The sequence below is a fragment of the Buteo buteo genome, chromosome 8 (assembly GCF_964188355.1).
Source record: "Buteo buteo chromosome 8, bButBut1.hap1.1, whole genome shotgun sequence".
In the NCBI taxonomy this organism is placed as follows: Eukaryota; Metazoa; Chordata; class Aves; order Accipitriformes; family Accipitridae; genus Buteo; species Buteo buteo.
Window position 1 is genome coordinate 7,582,177 of NC_134178.1, and position 19,356 is coordinate 7,601,532.

Consider the following 19,356-nt stretch of genomic DNA (forward strand, 5'->3'; position numbering starts at 1 on the left):
CCAAGATTCTCAGCCTATCTCACTATTTCTGAATTTCTCCCTTTAGTTTTTAGAGTCAGTGAGGAAAAAACAAGTAATTAGCAGCAAGCACAGATTTTCCACAAGTATAAATGTTGCTCATAAAATGACCTAGCAATCATATTCCAGCAAGTCTCCTAAGAAGAATATTTGGTTCCAACATGTTTTCAAAGTATTCTTTCTTCGGTATAGGGAACAGTGGTAAAGCAGTAACACCTGCATCTAATCCACACTTCATCTACTGTTAAGTGTAGGGAAAAAGAAGTACAGAGTCTTTCCATAAAAATTATTCTTAACATGATTCCACTGTCCCTGACTTGTGAGTGAGACCAGGTGTAAAAAAAAGCATGCATCCCCCAGTCTTATGGCCTCCCAACAGGGGAAATTAGGCTGCAGAATCCTCAGAGCAAAAAGAATTACATCATGAAAATATTTAAGACATAAAAGAATAAGTAGTGGAAAGTACAATTTGTAAAGATCGCATTGCTGCTTTAATATTTCTGTCAAGTGATTGCTCTATCAGTTTTACTATTTACATGAATTAGATTGTTTTGGACAGTTCCTCACTGCTTCTGTGAAAAAAAATATATAAACTCATGACAACAGTTGCAACTTGTATATATCCTCTGTAAAATGTACATATAGAAAATGATATGATGTCCAGATCAATTCTAACATCTTTCTCCTCTAAATCCTTCTTTCTGTATCATCCAGAAATATTGTTAAGGCATAGTAAGCTTCAAGGAGAGAAAACAAAACCAGTTCCTTGCTGGGAACAGCAGGGTCTGCAACATCCTTTACAAAATAAAGGTGTGGCAAGTATATCTTCAGGAAAATCACAGTATATGGCGAATTTTTGAATGAAATTGAAAACAAGTCACCCTCATTTCATTTTTCTAACTCAGGTCTTTAATTTGAGATAGATACCGTTTCTTCAAGAAAAATGGTATCGTTTGTTTGAAAATCTATATTAATGTGAAATGGATGCTCACACATATGTTTGTGTGGGCTACTAGCAAGAAAAATTATTTTCTTTGGTAAATAATTTAAGATATGAATAATTTATCTGTCTGTTTTGAAATTAGAAAGTATATCTGAGAAGGAATCTATAGAAATAATTATTCAGAAAAATATTTAAATATTCTGTATAAATGCAGAAATATACCTATTTCCTATACTTCAGCAATGAATAACTCATAATGATTAAAATATGTTAACTTTGTGGTAATCCGAGCTTTAACATAACACTAGATAAATTGAATAAATCCATTGCTATAATATACAAGTCATAAATAAATTTTGGTAAAATTACAACACTAAAGGCAATTCAATCCTTTCCTATCCTACCTCAGATCAGACGTAACCAGCAATGTAATCTAAAATTTAATTCAAAAAAATACCAAATAGTTTAATCCTTTCCAGATAGTTCAGGTTTATAGTTTATAGTTTCTATTGTCACATTTGACATTATCAGGAACAACATAGGAAAATACAGAAAGTAGTAATTTGCAACAGAAAAACTATCTTAGAAAAAAAACCAGTTTAAAAGACTGGCAAGTCTGAAGAGAAAGATAAGCATATCTAGAACCAAATCACTATGAAGTCTATTTCCTATTTTGTTTTCTGTTAATTCAGTAAAAAGTAAAAGCAGTTATAAATGCTTAACTCATTTATTTTTGGAATTTCTTACCCCTTCCATTTCTCCTTAACTGATCCTTCAAACTAGGAAAATTTTCTTTTTAAAAGAAATTTATTAGCAATTACATGTTTTTCCTTCCTGGTACTTCAGGTTTTAGGAAACTGTGACTTGTTGCAGGATAAATTGACAAAATAAGTATTGATAATAGTTTAAATATATTTAAAAGATTACTTTTCAAGTGTATTCATTTGCACTTATTACAAAAACATACAATTTCTCATTAAAAAAAACTTTTAAGAAGCTTTTCCATTTATATTTAATTAAGAATATTAACAATTGATGCTTTTCTACCTAGTATTTCATAAAGTTTTTTATAGTGGTGTTGCTCATCTTGACAATCCTAAAATACAACTATATTGATATGGATTTAATCTCTTAATTCAAAGCCTTTCCTTGGAATACATCAAGACTGGATTACTATATGGGCTCATTCACCCTTTTTATGTCATACTTGTAGCACCTATTATGAGGTCAGGTTGCATCCCTCTTCTTTCTTTTACACACAATCATCACTTTGACATCACACATGACATTGGTACTTTGATGGTAAGACATTATTTATGAAAGAAAACATATTGCAAAAGTCCAAGAAAATCATTGTAGGGGTGAGGAAAAAATAACTGTATAAAAATGAACAATACATACTTCAGAGGAACTTTACTGGATGCATCTCTGATTATTACTTACTTACTTACTTACTCATTTATTTTAAGTAAAACAAACAAACTTCATTGACACGGGCTAATTCTTGTTTCCACAAGGAGGCAGATTCAACACATCAACTGGTGAGCTGCACTCATCAAAACACCGAATTTCATACACACTTTAGATTTCAGGGACCATAAAAGATCACACCTTGTAAAAAAATCACAGTAGAACTCAAGAAATTACATACCTCGTGGTTGTTTAAGCAGAAGATGGAAAACAGATTCCTTGTTGGTGGATTTGGATAGGACAGATGCGCTGAGATGACAACTGGATGGCTCCTGATCTAAAAAAAAATTAAAAAAAAAAAATCACTCAGGGAAATTCATTTAGCAATCAAAATTGATTGAAGTCAAAATTGATTGAACAATATTCCTAATAAAACAGCTTCATAGACAAAGGTTTAAGAAAATACACTCTCAATGGGAGCCCATGGGCCTTCCCCCCCCCCCCAATGGCTTAAGGGTTCTCTCAATATTTTCTTCATTGTGATAAATAAAATTATAGATACAATATGGAGATCTTCTTAAATAGAATAAAAATAAAATAACACACCATCGAGTAAACCCAAAGTTTAAAATGTTTTCAGTTAAATAACATCTAGAGATTACAAAAGAAACTGTTTTGTAGATTAAAAAAATCAAATGGCCAAGAAAGCCCACGGTGATATGAAACATGTAAGAGAAAGCTTGAGAGAAACAGGTTCGGGACCAGCAGTACAGCAAGAATTCGGGACCAGCTGCAGACAAGAATTGCTTTCTTGATGACAAGTTACTGGATCAACTAACAGATTACTTCATAGAGACAGGATTTAGGCATTATTTTGATTGTTTTCACTGATTACTGCCAACGGTGTGGATAAATGAAAAATGAGATAGGAAAAACTGGTTTGAAGTCTGATTTTATAAACGGGTTTTGGAGCTGTTCAAGCAGCCAAAGGTGTCTTGCTAAAAGAATTGACGCTTGCAGGAAATGCCATGTAGGAAATATATCTAGCAGTTAACTTCAAGAATCTGAGCCCAATAGATAGACTATATCTGAATAATATGTCATATTAAAGGGTAGCAACCCAGAATGATGAACTGCTGACAGGAAGATATGATACACAGGAATGCATCACACAGCCAGGGGAAGACTGTCATTTGGGGTTACGGAACAAAGTTAAAATAGCTTTAAGGAACAGAACAATGAGCAACGATGTTCAGGAAGGCAAACAAAAGCTCCCCTGGAAATATCAAACGTCTTGCTTCTTGTGAGAACAAAAACAGCCTCAAAATTAGTTTACCTCAAGAACAAAGTTCCAGGTGTTGGAAACCAGCTTAGAGGTTTGAAACAGAATTTGCAATCTATATGGAAATACTTAAAGAATTGAAAGGCCATTTCTAAATATGAAAAGATGGCTGCAAAACAAAAGCCTACACACCCATTTTAATACATCAATAAAGGAACTATCTTTCCATCTTTCTCGACCTCAGATACTGCAATGGCAGAAACTACCTTAGTGTGAAAGCTTTCCCTATAATGCTAATTATTCTGAAGGAATTCTTTTCTATTTTTTTGTCTGTGATGCAAACAAGCTGAATGCTGTAAATTTCGCCTACTAGAAGGTTTTCCAAAGTGTAAAATATCTATTATTTATTTTTTCTTTACATCTGTCTACATAGTCAGCTAAAAAGTAATTTTCACAGAACTAGCTAACTAAACTCTGGAAATCTTTTTTTTTCTCTGAAAAATAATTTCACTGTATAAAATTAAAAGCACTAGGTTATGCTTCATGATGTTTCAAAAATGCATTTACCAGTTCAGAAGTGCATTTATATATTGTGCATTATTTTTCTAATTGGTAGCTAACATCGCTGTTTGAATTATGCCAAAACCAGCACAAAGTGATGTTAGCACTTTTATTCTAAACTGATTATCCACATTCAAAACTGATTTGAAATGTAATAAATTTTTTCACATTCCTCTTACTTCATTCTAACACTGATTTAAATATATGCAATATTACTTATGTCCAGTGTATTTTGCCTGAAAGAAAAATAACTGTTAGTAGCAGACTTACCTTTGAGTATTTAGTTCAGTTACATAATAAAGTCAGAGCAAGCAGCTTGAAAACATTTTGCAATGCACATTTTGAAAGTGGCAATCCTCGTTTGGAAATCTTTGTATGGAAAAAGACATGGCCAAGCTACTGCGCGTGCAACCTTATCTTGGAAATAAGGTAGGATTTAATAATCAAGAATATGAGACAGCTATTTTAATATGGCTGTGCACACACTCTTACCCAAAGCAATCTTATACACTGCCACAGATATGTAGATAACACTGGATTCCAGAGAGGAACCAATTTACCTCCCTTATCTGATTCCTAATTACCACTGTAGCTTTAATCTTTTATTTGATCATGGCCCTTCAAAGTTTGAAGTGAATAGCCTCTAAAAAACTGTTGCACTTTTTTCTTGAAGCTTCAAAATACATTTGGCCCATTGAAAACATGAAATCAAATTATCCATGTCTTTGTCAGTGACATGGACGGCGGGATTGAGTGCGCCCTCAGCAAGTTTGCTGACGACACCAAGCTGTGTGGCGTGGTCGATGTGCCAGAGGGAAGGGATGCCATCCAGAGGGACCTGGACAGGCTTGAGAGGTGGGCCCGTGCCAACCTCATGAAGCTCAACAAGGCCAAGTGCAAGGTCCTGCACGTGGATCAGGGCAATCCCAAGCACAAAGACAGGCTGGGCGATGAGTCGATTGAGAGAAGCCCTGCGGAGAAGGACTTGGGGGAATTGGTGGGTGAAAAACTGAATATGAGCCAGCAATGTGCGCTTGCAGCCCAGAAAGCCAACCATATCCTGGGCTGCATCAAAAGAAGTGTGGCCAGCAGGTTGAGTGAGGTGATTCTCCCTCACTACTGTGCTCTCACGAGACCCCATGCGAAGTACTGCGTTCAGCTCTGGGGCCCCCAACATACGAAGGACATGGACCTGTTGAAGCAGGTCCAGAGGAGGGCCACAAAGGTGATCAGAGGGCTGGAGCACCTCTCCTATGAGGACAGGCTGAAAGAGTTGGGTTTGTTCAGCCTGGAGAAGAGAAGGCTCCAGGGAGACCTTACAGCAGCCTTCCAGTAGCTAAAGGGGGCCTACAGGAAAGATGGGGAGGGACTCTTTAACAGGGAGTTTAGTGATAGGGTGAGGGGTAATGGTTTTAAACAGAAAGAGGGTAGATTTAGATTAGATAGTAGGAAAAAATTCTTTACTGTGAGGGTGATGAGGCACTGGAACAGGTTGCCCAGAGAAGCTGTGCATGCCCCATCCCTGGCAGTGTTCCAGGCCAGGTTGGATGGGGCTTTGAGCAACCTGGTCTAGTGGAAGGTGTCCCTGCCCATGGCAGGGGGGGTGGAACTAAGCGATCTTTAAGGTCCCTTCCAACCCAAACCATTCTATCATTCATTCTAACCAAAATAAATCATTACAGGTATTAACAAACCACTGACACTTAGGGACAATTCTTATACAGGTGAACTCTGTGGGGTCTGGTTTACACTGGAGATTTCAGTGGTATCAGTTATTTATATCAGTTTCGTTGCTTCCATAAAGTCTTAGTAGAAATATTATATAGTGGTATTTACAGAAGAGCAGTAACATTCAACTTGAAACAGCTGAACTAGTACAAATGGTTGCTAAACCATCTGTAACAAGAGTTTGAATACTCTGTAGCTCTGATCATTGGCTCATATTGGGGAAAATTACCTGCTGTCAAATAAATATTGCTCCCATGAATATTCTTAATGTAGCTATGAATGCTTATATGAATAACAGCTGCAGATTTAAGCCATGGATATGTATCTAAATCCTGGGAAGAAAACTTATTGCTATTAAATTCAGTAAGAAAACACCAAGTTTTTGGAGATCCAAGATTTTACCCCTTCATCACAAATTATCAGATGGCAGGTAGTTTTACTTGCTCTATATTTATCCAAAATAAAAGACTGTACTACAGTATCAGTCAAAATTCACAGAAGGAAACCTTTCTGAGAAATAATGCTCTTGGGTTTGACAAAGCTTCAGAAATGCAAATGACAGCTTCAGAAATGGTCCAGATATGACAATTTCCAATTAATTTCTATTTTAATTCCTGAACCGTGCAATTCTAAACATAATTTCACATCTATCTAGGGCAGAAAGTGCCTATGAAATATTACTTGAAAACAAGATACAGATAACTTCTGTAATCTTCTTTAAGGCATTAAGTAAACCTATAAATGTTGATCTTTATTGCTTGTACACTTTAACTGAGATGCCCTATTTTCATTGTTGTCACTTCTAATTCTCTTAAGAAGCAGCACATGGTCTGAAACACAATTTGCAAAGATCAAGATCAATTAAACATTTCATTCTGCCTTCAGACTTGCTAGTTTCTGTTGATTTCCCCATTCTGCCCTCCCTCTGGCCTCCAATAACGCAGCAATGAGCATGATGAGTCCAGCGCAAGATTAAATAAAGGAAGGCATTCCAATAATTTGCTTTAATGCTAAAATATCAGGTAAGACGTTTCAAAATGGGAGTAGCCTGGGGTTTATATTACTAAACCTACAGTTTTAAGTGTCTGTTCTCAGAGATGGATTCAAAAACTTCTGTGGATTTGATTACCTGCTGACAGGGTCATTTCTACTCTTTGGATTAACATTTTTCAGGAAAAAAACAGGTTTTAAGAATGACTAGGCTGTCACTCTTTAAGGAATAAATTAAGACTACTTTCTATTTCAGACTAAAATGTTTGTGTTTAACTAATTCACATGGAAGGTTACTATTGTTATGTCTGAAGTAATATTACTGTCATTCCTAATTTGCTTGTATTTTCCCAAGTGTATTCTTGCACTGGTATGAGAGATCTTAGGACAAAAATAGGCTCTTCATATCAAAACACATTAAAATAAAGTGTAGATTATCACAACATGGGCAAGAGATCCAGTCTTCTCCATAACTTAGGACTGTAAATGGTCTTGAAATAATGTATAGTTTTGGACATCTCATTAACAAACCCATACAACCAAAATAAACACGGAAAAAAAAGGGGGGGGAAATTTGTGGCAGAGCAAGTTCCAAACTACTAAAGTTCAGTTCTTGGTAGGGAAGGAAGTGTACTAGAAGTACTGTATTCATACTAGGATAACTTTCTCACCAGACTGATTAGCCTTGCAGGATGGCAAATTCATTCTTAATGTTGAAAAAAACCAAGTTAATTAGCTTATACTGTACACTGGGCTAACTTATCTGCATTGCTATGGTATATAAAATATCGAAGTTAATATATTAAAATACTATTTGCTTTCTTTCCAGGTAAACTATGTCTCGAGAACATGAAAGTTCAACTAAATATTTAGGCCATTATGGAAATTATTTCCCAGGGTATGTAATGGCCAGAAATACTAAGCTGAACTTATGCATCCATGACTTTGCTCATAAGACTACATTTCTCTTCCCCTTGAAAGAAGGAAATAGGAATTACAGTAAAAATTCCTACAGAGAAAAAATCATAGCATGCACAACCATGTCTAAAGACAGCTTAAATGCGTAACTCAACTATCTTATTGTGATTAAAAATAAGCAAACATTACTTACAGGTCACCAGCAGCAACTGAACTAGAAAATTAACATTATGTATTAAGCTGATTAACAAATTTGAGACAGCTTTTAAAGACAAGTATGGTTTCACTTCCATAAAGATCACAGTACAAAATTTATTTTTTCAAAGAAAACCTTTCATAATTCCACAGATCACAGAAACATTAGATCATCATCATGTCAGGTCTACTGATGTGTAAAGAAAAATGAAGACTGAAAACTTCTCATGCATAAAAACCAACATCAGTCTTTTACTGTCTAAGCCAGTTACCTCTGCACTGTCTCTATTACTGAAAATCTCCCTGGGACAAGTTAATGCTCTATAGTTAGAGAGATGACTATGTTTTCACCAAAATACTTAAGCAAGGCAGGTTCTGCTAGTTTCTCAGAACATCACAGTTCACTAGGTTTTAGTGCCAATATTTAAGCTCTAGAAATAATTTCTGATGAAATTGCATTGTGGATAGGTTTGATCGTTCTTCTCCGTTTTTTGTGAATAGCGTGTTAGATTAGCTTGTTTACAAATAATAGTAGTATTAGAGTACTAAACTATGCTATCCAGCACTAGATTTGTGCTCAACAAGCCAAGAAGCTTGTTTCTCATAACTGTTCTTATACAAATCAGAATACCAGCTTGCACTTTACACTAGAATAAAGCATGCTGCACTCCATGAGGTGTAATGGGAACCTTCATACCACGCACATAATACACACCTACGCATCAAGAGATTATATAAATGGTTACCTCCTGGTCAAATAGGGTGGGTTGCACAGCTAGGAATTCACAGTGCTTCTATAAATGTCTGAGCTAAGATAAGCACAAAGGGTAGATGGAACGAGAGGGCAAAATACAAAGGCTTAACATTTTAGAAAGAAAATTGCTTTACTAACAATGTAAAAGTTTACTGTATCTTCAAGCTGCTCCATGGATGATGAGTTGATGAACAAAAGCAATTCAAAAAAAGAGTTACACCAATAATTTATCAAAGTACCTCTGGACTGAAGCCCTACCATCCATCATGTCAGGCGCTTCCCCTAATTTACATTGCACTCTCTGTCATCATCCATGTCGTTAATAAAGGTCTTGAATAATACAGGCCCCAGTGCTGACCCCTGGGGTACTACACTCATTACCAGCCTGCAGTTTACTGTCAAGATGTTGATCATTATCATTTGAGACCAATAATTCAGCCAAGTTTTCAACCCACTCAGCAGTCTATTCATCAAGCCTAGAATTCCTTAGCTTCTAAAGAATGCTACAGGAAACAGTGACAAAAGTCTTACTAAATCATGGTATATTACATCCACTGCTCCTCCCTCATTTGCATAATCACTCATTTACATATGGAAGGCAATCATGTTAGTCAATCATGATTTGCACTTAACAAACCCATTTGACTACTCCTGATTACCTTCTTGACCTTCATGTGCTTGGAAATGGACTGCAAGAGGATATGCAATTCATGGGCTACGCAGACCACAAAAGGATGTCTCCCATGATTCTACCAGGGGCTAAGGTGAGGCTGATCAACCTACCACTCCTTCAGTCTTCTATCATTTTTCAAAGAAGGAAATAACGTAGCCTTTTCCCAGTCAACAGAAACATCTCCTGATCAGCATGTATTTTGATAGAGAACCACAGCCTCACAATCACATTGGCCAACTCTTTTATCATTCTGTGAATTTCATCTGGACTTAGGGCAGCTGGATACATTCAGATCCACAAGAAGTCCACAGCCTGTTCCTCCCCTATGAGCTGCCCATCTCCCCTTCAAACCAAATCAGTACATGCTGCTTTGGAAATAAGTTTTGCTTGCAAAGACTAAGGCAAAGAAAAGCATTGAGCACTTCAGCCTTTTCTGCATTGTCTGTAACTAGTTGATTCTCCCCCATCCATCAGTGGACCTGTCTGCATTTTCCCTAAGCTTCTTTATGCAACTAGTGTACCTTTAGAACCCCTTCTTGTGAGCCTATATTTTCCCTGTTAAGTTGTCACACCTAATGGGCTTTGGCCTTCTTGGTTTTTTTGCTAAGTATGCTCATGGTACTTTTACATTTGCCTTTTCTTACCTTTTCTTCCTTCCACCTCATCTAGGTGTAGTGCAGGGAATACATTATTGCCACTGCTAGTAACAGGCCACAGGGCTTTTTACTAAGTCAACAGTGCAAAGCCTCAGGGACTTGTCACACCTTGTTTGGACTTGAGCTATTTTAGCTGTAATAGCACATAGCTGGAAGTGCCAACTGTTGCCTTATTTGTTTTTCAGCTTTGGCTTAGTGATATATAGTTTTGTGGTATTATCCTAAAGAAATCATACAATATATGGTAAATACCTAACAAAATGAAGGGGTCATTGTGGAACCAAACCTGGGGATCAATAAGAAAGCAAGTGTCACAACAGACCCTTTTGGAAACATATAAAAATAACACCAAGCAGCTCCAAGAGCGAGAAGGAAGAAACTGGCATTTTATCAACATTTCCTTCCCAGTGAAGAACCTAAGATGTTGATGACTCTCTCTGATAATTTACTGTGAAGTAATACAAAGTAGATATGAGAAGATTTGTATATATCAGCAGTAATTAGCATTAATTGGATAATTTGGACTAAAAGCAGTAGTGGCCAGGGCCCTGAGTTGAGCGATGTATGCTAATTTATCCGTCCAGCCGATAACCATCCTCCGAAATTCTCTCTAACCTCTTCTCCACACACAAGGCTGTAGCTGCCTGTGTTCAAGATCTCTGATACGGTGCAGCTGTACAATCTGGTAACAGACTTCTGTGAAAACAGCTAAATTGTGAGCAAGTAGCTTCTGGGGCTTCCACCCACTGGCTTGAGTTGCATTTAAACTCAGGCTGCTGCTGTCGGTCCTTGCCCAAGCTACGTCTTAGGTATGCTGCCTCTGGCCATACCTCTTGCCAAGCCCAACCTACTTGATTTCCTGGCCTGATCACAGACTTGCCTTCTCACCGTGGACTTGGCTGTCAGTCACTAGATTATTGGCTGAAATTGGTTACTGCCACCAGACCTGCTATGGTCTTCTTGGTTTGATGCTGTGGGATGGCAATCGCTGTTTGAAAGGCCTCTGCCAGTCTTGCTGTCACCTTTGGCACCTGTCTGTCTTTGTTTTGTGGAGCAGCCTGTTCTTGCTGCTCCCTGACAGCTACTATCATTGTAGTTGGACTGATAATATCTCATCATTTATAGTTTGATTAGACCTAAGACGTTGATTAGACTGTTAATAAATTCTTAGTGCCACATATAAGAGGTGTTTCTTTAGCCCATATATGTTGCACCGGATCCACAGCAGCATATGCTTCCTTTTTGTATGTTAGTTCACCGAGAGGGTCCCTGCACTGCTAATCGGGTCTTCTGCTGAAATTCTCAGTCCTCCTAAGTAATCAGACAATTCACTCCTAAGCTGTTAATAAATTTTCTGCAAAACTGATGCAGCTCTGAGTACCTTTCTGTACTTAAGTGTACAGAAACTTGAATAAGCATGAATAATCATCTTATGGTCACAGAAGCCTAAGCTATACAAGTGACCAAATTTGTCCTCTCTATCCTTTCTAAACAGCCTGCACCCATCCACAACCATGCTCCAACTGCACACACTGTCACTGACTGTCTTCACGACTGTGATCACACTGCAGCCTTGCAACTGCCCTGGAATTGCTGTTCTTCCCATTTTTTCCTTTTTGCTGCCCAAGCTCTATGCAAATGCATGCACAAATATTTGAGGAAAGAATGCCCACAGAACATTCTAGTCTCCTTCAATCTGTTCAATGTTTCCTTGGCTGTACAGGGAGTATAGATCCATGTATTTGCGGTATGAATGAACAGTAAGGTATAGTAACTGCAAGGTCAGATAAGCCTTGGCAATCTTTTCTGCAGCATCTCAGATTTGAGCTCCAGGAAAGCAGAAAACTTCCTGAGATGATACATTGTTATGGAAATTGGCAGGTTTTGTTCCATGGAGGAAGAAAAATTCAACCACTAGGAAACTCATTGTTTCCTGTTTAATAGTGCTGGTTCTAATCGAAAAAACTGAGATGCTCAGCCCAGACTCTTCTCCCTCAGTGGAACTTTTTTTTTCCTTCCTCTCTTCCAGAACTCTGAACCTCCTCTTTAGAGGAACACCTGCGGATGGAAATGGAGACTTCCCCACTGCTGGGACTCTGTGTCTTCTTGATGCTTCTGTCTTCTTTTGGTCACACCAAACTTCTCAGCCTTGAAGGGTTTGGGCTCTTGTATCTGCAGAGTCTCTGCAAAGATCCCGTCAATCTCTTGGTTCATTAACCTTGACGCAATAAAGCTCCTGCATCTGGCACCGCAGGGATTCTTCCAGAACACAATTCTAACTGGTGAGGTTGTTGCTTTTCATAGCACAGTGCCAGGGAGAAACCTTGAGAACTCCCGACTGCCTCAGACCAGGGTTGTAGCATCCACCCTCAGGACTTCCGTTTAGATTACAGAAGTAATGATGGCACCATCCAGCGCCTGAGAGTGGCTCCTGTGGTGTGTTGTCAACATTTATGCGTCCTTTTCGACTATGAGCAGCACTTCTGAGCCTTCTGTATGCGCACTGAATGCCAACTGCTGCATCAACTGCCCTGTTACTGTCTGCAAACCCAGTCTGCAATGCTCCTTGTCACTTAAGGGTGCCTAGGTGTCAGATAAATAGGACGCTGGACACGGTCTGTTCCCCTTTCTGCCAGGTCCCCTACTCAGCAGGCAAATTTTGGCTGTGATTTACTTAGCCTGTAAACAGTGGATCCACTGCATGCTGCTTCTTCCTTCACTGTTGTCCAGAAGAGTACATCAACAGAAACTCAGAAGTGGTCCGATCATTTACAAATGGACTCTATTTTGTGACAGTTGTGAGTGAAAATATTTTAGCAGTTAAACATGGGAAACAGCACTCAAGTCTGCCAAAAAAACTTGGTCAGCAAAAGTATAGAGCATTCAGTCATGAGACCAAAAATGCTTTTGACCAGGCACCATTTAGGTAAAAGAATCTCCAAAATCCTCTGTATATTAACTACATATGTAGCCAAAGCTGTATTTCTGTATTTCTAATTCACATCTCAGAAAGTGTAATTAAATAGCATGAGTTCAGTACAACAAATAAACATGAATCTACGTTTTTTAAGTCACATTTCTTCACTTACTTTATGTGCCACAAACCCCAAATCATAGCGTGAGTGTGTAAACCTGGCTTAAAACTTACTTTTGCAGAGGTTTGATTTTGCTATTCTGTTTCCCCATCCATGGGGTGTGTTCTGGGGCCACTGGAAGGTTTATCTTCAGTTTTTGTTATACATAGATAGCAGGAAAAGCTTTGGTACCTGTTTTTTGATGCTACATGTTATGTTGGACTAGGTGGAGATTCAGAGAATATTCTAAAGCTCTCTGCTTTACTCAGAGTGAAATTTGCTCTTTCACAGAGTAAATTTCAGTCATCAAGGAGAATCTGGGACTTCACATGAGTTCTACAGCATTTGTGAAATCTCGGTGTGGACAGTGACTTGATGATCTTTGGTAATTCTGGATCTTATTTTTTAGTGTTTGAAAATATTGCTGAAACATACTAGCTTGGAAGGTCAATCAGAAAAAAAACTCAAATATTTTGCCATTACTAACTCCTTTAGCTATCTAGAATCTGACAAAATAATAGAAAATATTTTGGAAAATACTGAAGAACAAAACCAAAATAAAACATTAGCTATTTGGCTTAGACGTACAGCTCCCAAAATACACCCCAGGAGTCTCCTATTGCCTAAATGCTACAGCGCAGTCCACAGCCAACAACCAGCTGCATGTATACATGAAGCTGTATGAGCTAAGAGGTTTACTGTGAACAGTTGTTAAAGGTTTGTGTTATTTCCTAGCTCCCACAGCACAGTCTAAAGAGCTTTTCAAGGCGGACGTGAATAATACACAATATCTCTGTTGCCAGGAAATGGCACAAGGTAAATGTAACTGCAGCCACTCACACTTTTAATGCAACCCAAGGAGCTTAAGTTCCTCTCCCCACCCCAAAAAAATCCAAACCCCTGTACCTGTCAGCATGACATCTACGACCACGTTTTCAGGAGTTGGATTTTTGAAGGATATGATGACAAAAGAATGCTGGCCAATGCATGCACTGATGCTGGTTGGTTCCATCAGCTGAGGAGGAAGACCAGTACCGAAAAGGTAAAATATCCACTCTTTAAGCTGTAAATGAAACGTGTCATTATTTATTATCAGCTCTGTACATTTTAAGGCATTTTGCCTACTTCTTTCTTCTAGTGTTCTATGTGTCTTGAACACTTTTTTTCTCTTTTTCTTTCTCCTTCTCTCAAGCTGTTATGTTACTCTAAGTATTGCTATCTAGAAATTAGTAGTTCCAGTCTGGGAGATGTTCACATCTCCTCTGCATTTAACTTCTGTGCTACTCTGAGCACAGAGTATTTAACTTCCATGTAGCTCCTCAGAGCTTCCAGTGTAGTGAATGGAAAGCTGTAGGTGGTTGCAAGAGGGCAATTCAAAGCATGTATATTAGAACCTGAAAGCAGATAAAGTGAGAGGTTCTCTTCAGAAGATGAAGGAAGAAGGAAAATAATTCTTTGATGGGACAGCACTAGAATGACACAAAAAGCTAAAACTGTTACTCCAGAGATAATAAAGAGCATTAAACACCCTGAATAGAAGAATTGAGAATATTGGAAAGAACTAGTAGATACAGATTATCACCACAGCAGAAAAAAAAGGAAAATATAATTACATTAATGTGTTAAATTTGATCATTTTTTTCAGCATGACAGCAAAGAATTGCCTGCCCCACATTTACTCTTTTAAGGTTATAAAAAGTGATGTTGATAATGCCACTTATTATGGAACCTTTAAAGGTGAATAAGCAGCAAAGGTGAATGGTAAATATAAAGATACTACCATTATTTTAAGGAAAATGTTTAATTTGTACATTCATGTTGCTGCCTTTAAATAATAACAATACAGACTAAAATCTGAGGCTTATTACAAACTGCTCGAAGTGACCCTTTGATCTGTTTTGTTCATTATCACTCAAAAAGGTATGCAACACAAAGAGAATAGAAAACAATAAATAAAATCAAAACACTGTTTTCATTATCTGAAACATGGCATTTACTTCTGCATAGCCCGTCTGAAAAAAAATAAGGAAAATCTGTAATAGACAGGGTTCAAAAATCTAACAACAAATCTGAAAATACCTACAGTAAAAAGTGACTAATATACTGAGACTTCTCAGCATAAACAGGGATAAATAAAATGGCGCATCGTAAGTCTTCAGAAAACAGCTTTGGACAGCAAAACTGCATGCCTTTATTATAATTTTACAGAGAACCATTCAATCCAACAAGAAAAAAGACATCTTAATCTTACTGAAGGAAATTTTTTGGTAAAAGTCATCCAAGGCTACAGGATTTTGATTTTAAAAAAAAAAAAAAAGAAAAAAAAAGATGGAAGAACTGTTTATATACTGATGTAGGGACTACCCAATACTAAAAGTCAGAATATAGAGGTAGAGCCTGTGTTTTGTTTAGGATTTCAACAGTGATTTATAACACCTGGTTTGCAGGAACTTCTGCATTACTCAGACTAATAAGATTTAAAAACTACCTCCCTTTAAAATTACATTTTGTTTTGTTATTGTTGACTTAAACATAGCCCGTTCATGGTTACAGCTTCATGAGCAGGAGGCTACCACCGCTCACTGTTCAGATTCTGACGGCAAGGTGAATACAGACTTTGAAGCAACACAGGACTAACTTTTTGGTGAAGCCCCTTTGCTGGTCGTAGTCAACAAGAAACTGCCTAACAGTTGCCAAGCCAGTATGCCATAACATTTGTGTTCCTGACTCGTGTGCTTCCTTACCACGTCGGCCTCAAGAATTTAAATGTAAACAAAAGGCTGAGCACACTTTGTAGGCTTATTTCAAAGGACTAGAACACAGGCATGAGCACTCCAGCAGACCATGTTTTCAGAAAGCTGGATGTGTCAAGCTATTAGCGGTCTACACCGGCTTGTTATTGATACTTGATGCTTACTTAGACAGTAACAATAAATTTTTTTTTAAAAAACTCTTAACACAGAGGTTACGAGGCAATATTAGTCTAACTGCTTTTCATGCCCACTGTAAATTTGTGTCAGCCACCTTGTTCATAGCAAGTAATTTTACATTGAGGTACAGTGCAGGGGTGGAAGGAGTGCATATGTTCATATTTTGGGCAGGTGAGCTGTAAAGCTCAAGTTTGAGCTTCTGATTTTTTGTTGTTAACGAGCAGAGCCATTTTGAACGCCATTGCTTCAAGTGCTGAGCGCCCTTAAAACAACACACTGAAACTTTGTCAAACTGAGCAGCTAAGAAGGAGCCAAACAAAATTAGCGGTCAGTCTGGAAAATAAAACAAGACAAACAAAAAATTATACAGATTATAGGACAGGCCTGCCTTGCCTGACCTGCAGTTACTGTTCCTCACTGACCCACTTTGTGATGGAGCTCAAGATCATGTATGCTCAGTGCAAGAAATCAAGAGGAAAAAAAGACTAAAAAACCCAGAATCCTAAGGCAAATAATACAAGATAGGTTCTAATATTGGGCTCAGTTTCTCTCTAATATTACTTACTACTGTTAAATACTCTGCATTACACCTGGATGCTATCAATGTGGTAAAATACGATAATACAGATAGGTTAGAACTCTGGGTGTGGGTTAGGTTCAAGCTGACCTTTCAGTTGTGCTGTCCCAACAATCTTAATTTCAGATTTTCACAATGATTAGAGTTAAACTCAGATTCAATTTGTGAAGAGCTCTTCATACAGCTTCAAACCAGAAACAAATGAAGCAGGTAATAGCACAGAGCAGTTTCTCTCAGTTCAGCAAAGAAGCACAATCAGAAATAGTTAAGGCTTATCCTGTAAGAACTGTCATTAACTGATTTTAGATTAGTCAGCTATTCAGCCATCAGATGGCTTAAGTGTCCATTCAGATATATATTTAATCACAGAAATCAAGGGAGGAAAATCAATGTCAGGGTGGGGGGATTACATTAAAAGTTGTTTGAGGCATCCTCCACTGATGAGAAATGGTCTTCAAGTTTTCATTAAAAAGGGCAATTACATGTGTGCAAATATTCACTGTTGGCTATCAGTATAACAATTAGCAAACCAAAATAGTCTGGGATTAATTTAGTAAGGACTGTAGCCATGAAAATGAACAAAAAACTTACAAAATTCAAAAGATCCAGGCATAAAAAGAGCACAAAGGTTATGCCAATATACTGAAACGGTTAAAGGGGTCTGGACAAAGCAGATAGAAGGATGGGATACTGACTGAAGTTCACTGCAGATAAAAACTTGGAGATTTGCCATTATTCGAAAGGAGATGCACTGGATGAGAAGATTCAGGTGGCAGGGCTCAATTTGATCCTGAAAGGTTTAAATGAATCATTCTATTGTTTTATTCCTTCTGTATTTGGTGAAGGATTTCTTTTTTCTTTTTTAAATATAGATAAGATTTCTGTGTACCATTAGGATCCAGACAATATAAGGACATTCTGTCCTCTTGCGCTGGCCTTGGATATATACTGTTCATAAGAGAATTGCTGTCTCCTTGTTTTTATCCTTAATAAATATTTAAGAAGAGAGATCCTGAAAATAAACGCTGTGTTAACACCACCTACAAATAACCTGTCTGTTCCACATACTTCATCAGGAAAAAAAATTGTCACATCACTTCCTTCACTATTTGTTTTCTTCATATAAAAGAAAATTTGCTTGTGCAGTATTACTTAAAACACTACTGAAAACTCCTGGTAGCACTGGAGTAATTCACAGGTCAGCAGTCTATTAGGATATCTGAAAGTCCAAAAAGAATACAGAGAGGAAATTGCACAGAAAGCAAATGCTTCATTCAACCACAGCTCATGTGATTAAATGTCATTTACATCATATTATCGGTTTTCCTTTTTGTTTCCAGTTGTAATTTTTAATCAGCTAGTAGGTCATGTTGATGACTCATGTTTCTTTATTTACTTGTTTAAAATCAGGAAAATTCACAGAAAAAAATGTCAACAATTCTAAGATGCTCAAAGTAAAAACCATTTTCAAATAAACTGAAAGGAAGAAGTCACTTTTTCAAGTGCATGACCTTCCAAAATTCAGATCAGATAAAAAATGAAACAATTTAATCTTGTTTTGGGTTGGGAAAAACATCAAGAAATTTAATTTCAGAGGTCACAATGCTAAGAAGTGCTGGTCTTCTGGTGTTAAAAACAGCAGAACTAATTACCAAGAAAGCTAAAATTATTCATTACTTATTCTAGCTCCTAGGCCATTACACCACATTTTAATACTGTAAATAGAATAATTTCTGTGTAAAACTAAGGTTAAAACAAATTATAACTTTTGAACATCTTTGCATTTGCTTTTTCATTATGCATCCAGCCATTAAATTTCAACTTGACCTACAGACTGAAACCCTTACTTACGTGCCTATTAAAAATATTATCTAATCTGAATTCCAAGTATTGTGGGCAGCAAACACAGTATCATACCTGTGAACATCTGAAGGTTATTGATGCCTTGTGATTGTCTCTTCCAAGGGCAAACGGACAGAATTGCACAGGTACTTCAGTGGTGGAATGAGGAGCGACAATCAGCTGTAGAAATACAAGAAAGAAGCAAAGGAAAGAGAGGGGGTGAAAAAAAATCAATTTTTGGAGTCTGTTTCTGTTTTGTGCTTTGTATCTACAGGGTTGATGTTTACGTGATTAATGTGTTCCACCAGATGCATTCTGTCCCCTCAGCACGCATAGGCTGCTAAGGCAGCAAGTGTATTGCAGTAAATGGTCTTCGTGGCAGTCACTGCACATTCATTCCCCTGAAACTACAGAGCTGGTGTTACAGATCGCTCCAAGGACATGGACAGCGGATCTCACAAGTACCATTCAAACATGACTTTGGTGTCTGATCGTACTGATGCCACTAAAAGGTTATCAAATTGACCTCCAAAGACACGAACTGGTTTATAAGGGAAATACATGGTAGGTTTTAATAAACCAGTGCTTCGTCTCTCTTCTGCTTTCCTTTATCTAAACTAACATTGTAAATGATGTTGCTAGGTTTCTCTTCATCTGAAGTATACTACTCGAGTCTCAATAGCACAGGGAAAAGCAAAGTAGCTGACTACAATGGGGTCATAAATGTTTTTAAGAACTAGAAAAGCAGTGAAAGAACAGAATTATGAATAATAAAAATGCCAATGCATTGAGGGAATGATCAGCT

General features: G+C 37.5%; 1 protein-coding gene across 1 annotated transcript in view; it reads right to left on the minus strand.

The window, feature by feature from the left end:
* CFAP47 (cilia and flagella associated protein 47) overlaps positions 1 to 19,356 on the minus strand; it is a 329,354-nt gene that overhangs the window by 66,515 nt on the left and 243,483 nt on the right. Inside the window, exons 55-57 of the mRNA XM_075033536.1 lie at positions 18,627 to 18,731; positions 14,109 to 14,265; positions 2,613 to 2,708 (exon numbers count right to left, since the gene is read on the minus strand). Of these exons, the coding sequence (XP_074889637.1) occupies positions 2,613 to 2,708; positions 14,109 to 14,265; positions 18,627 to 18,731 (358 nt within the window). The remainder of the gene's footprint in view (positions 1 to 2,612; positions 2,709 to 14,108; positions 14,266 to 18,626; positions 18,732 to 19,356) is intronic.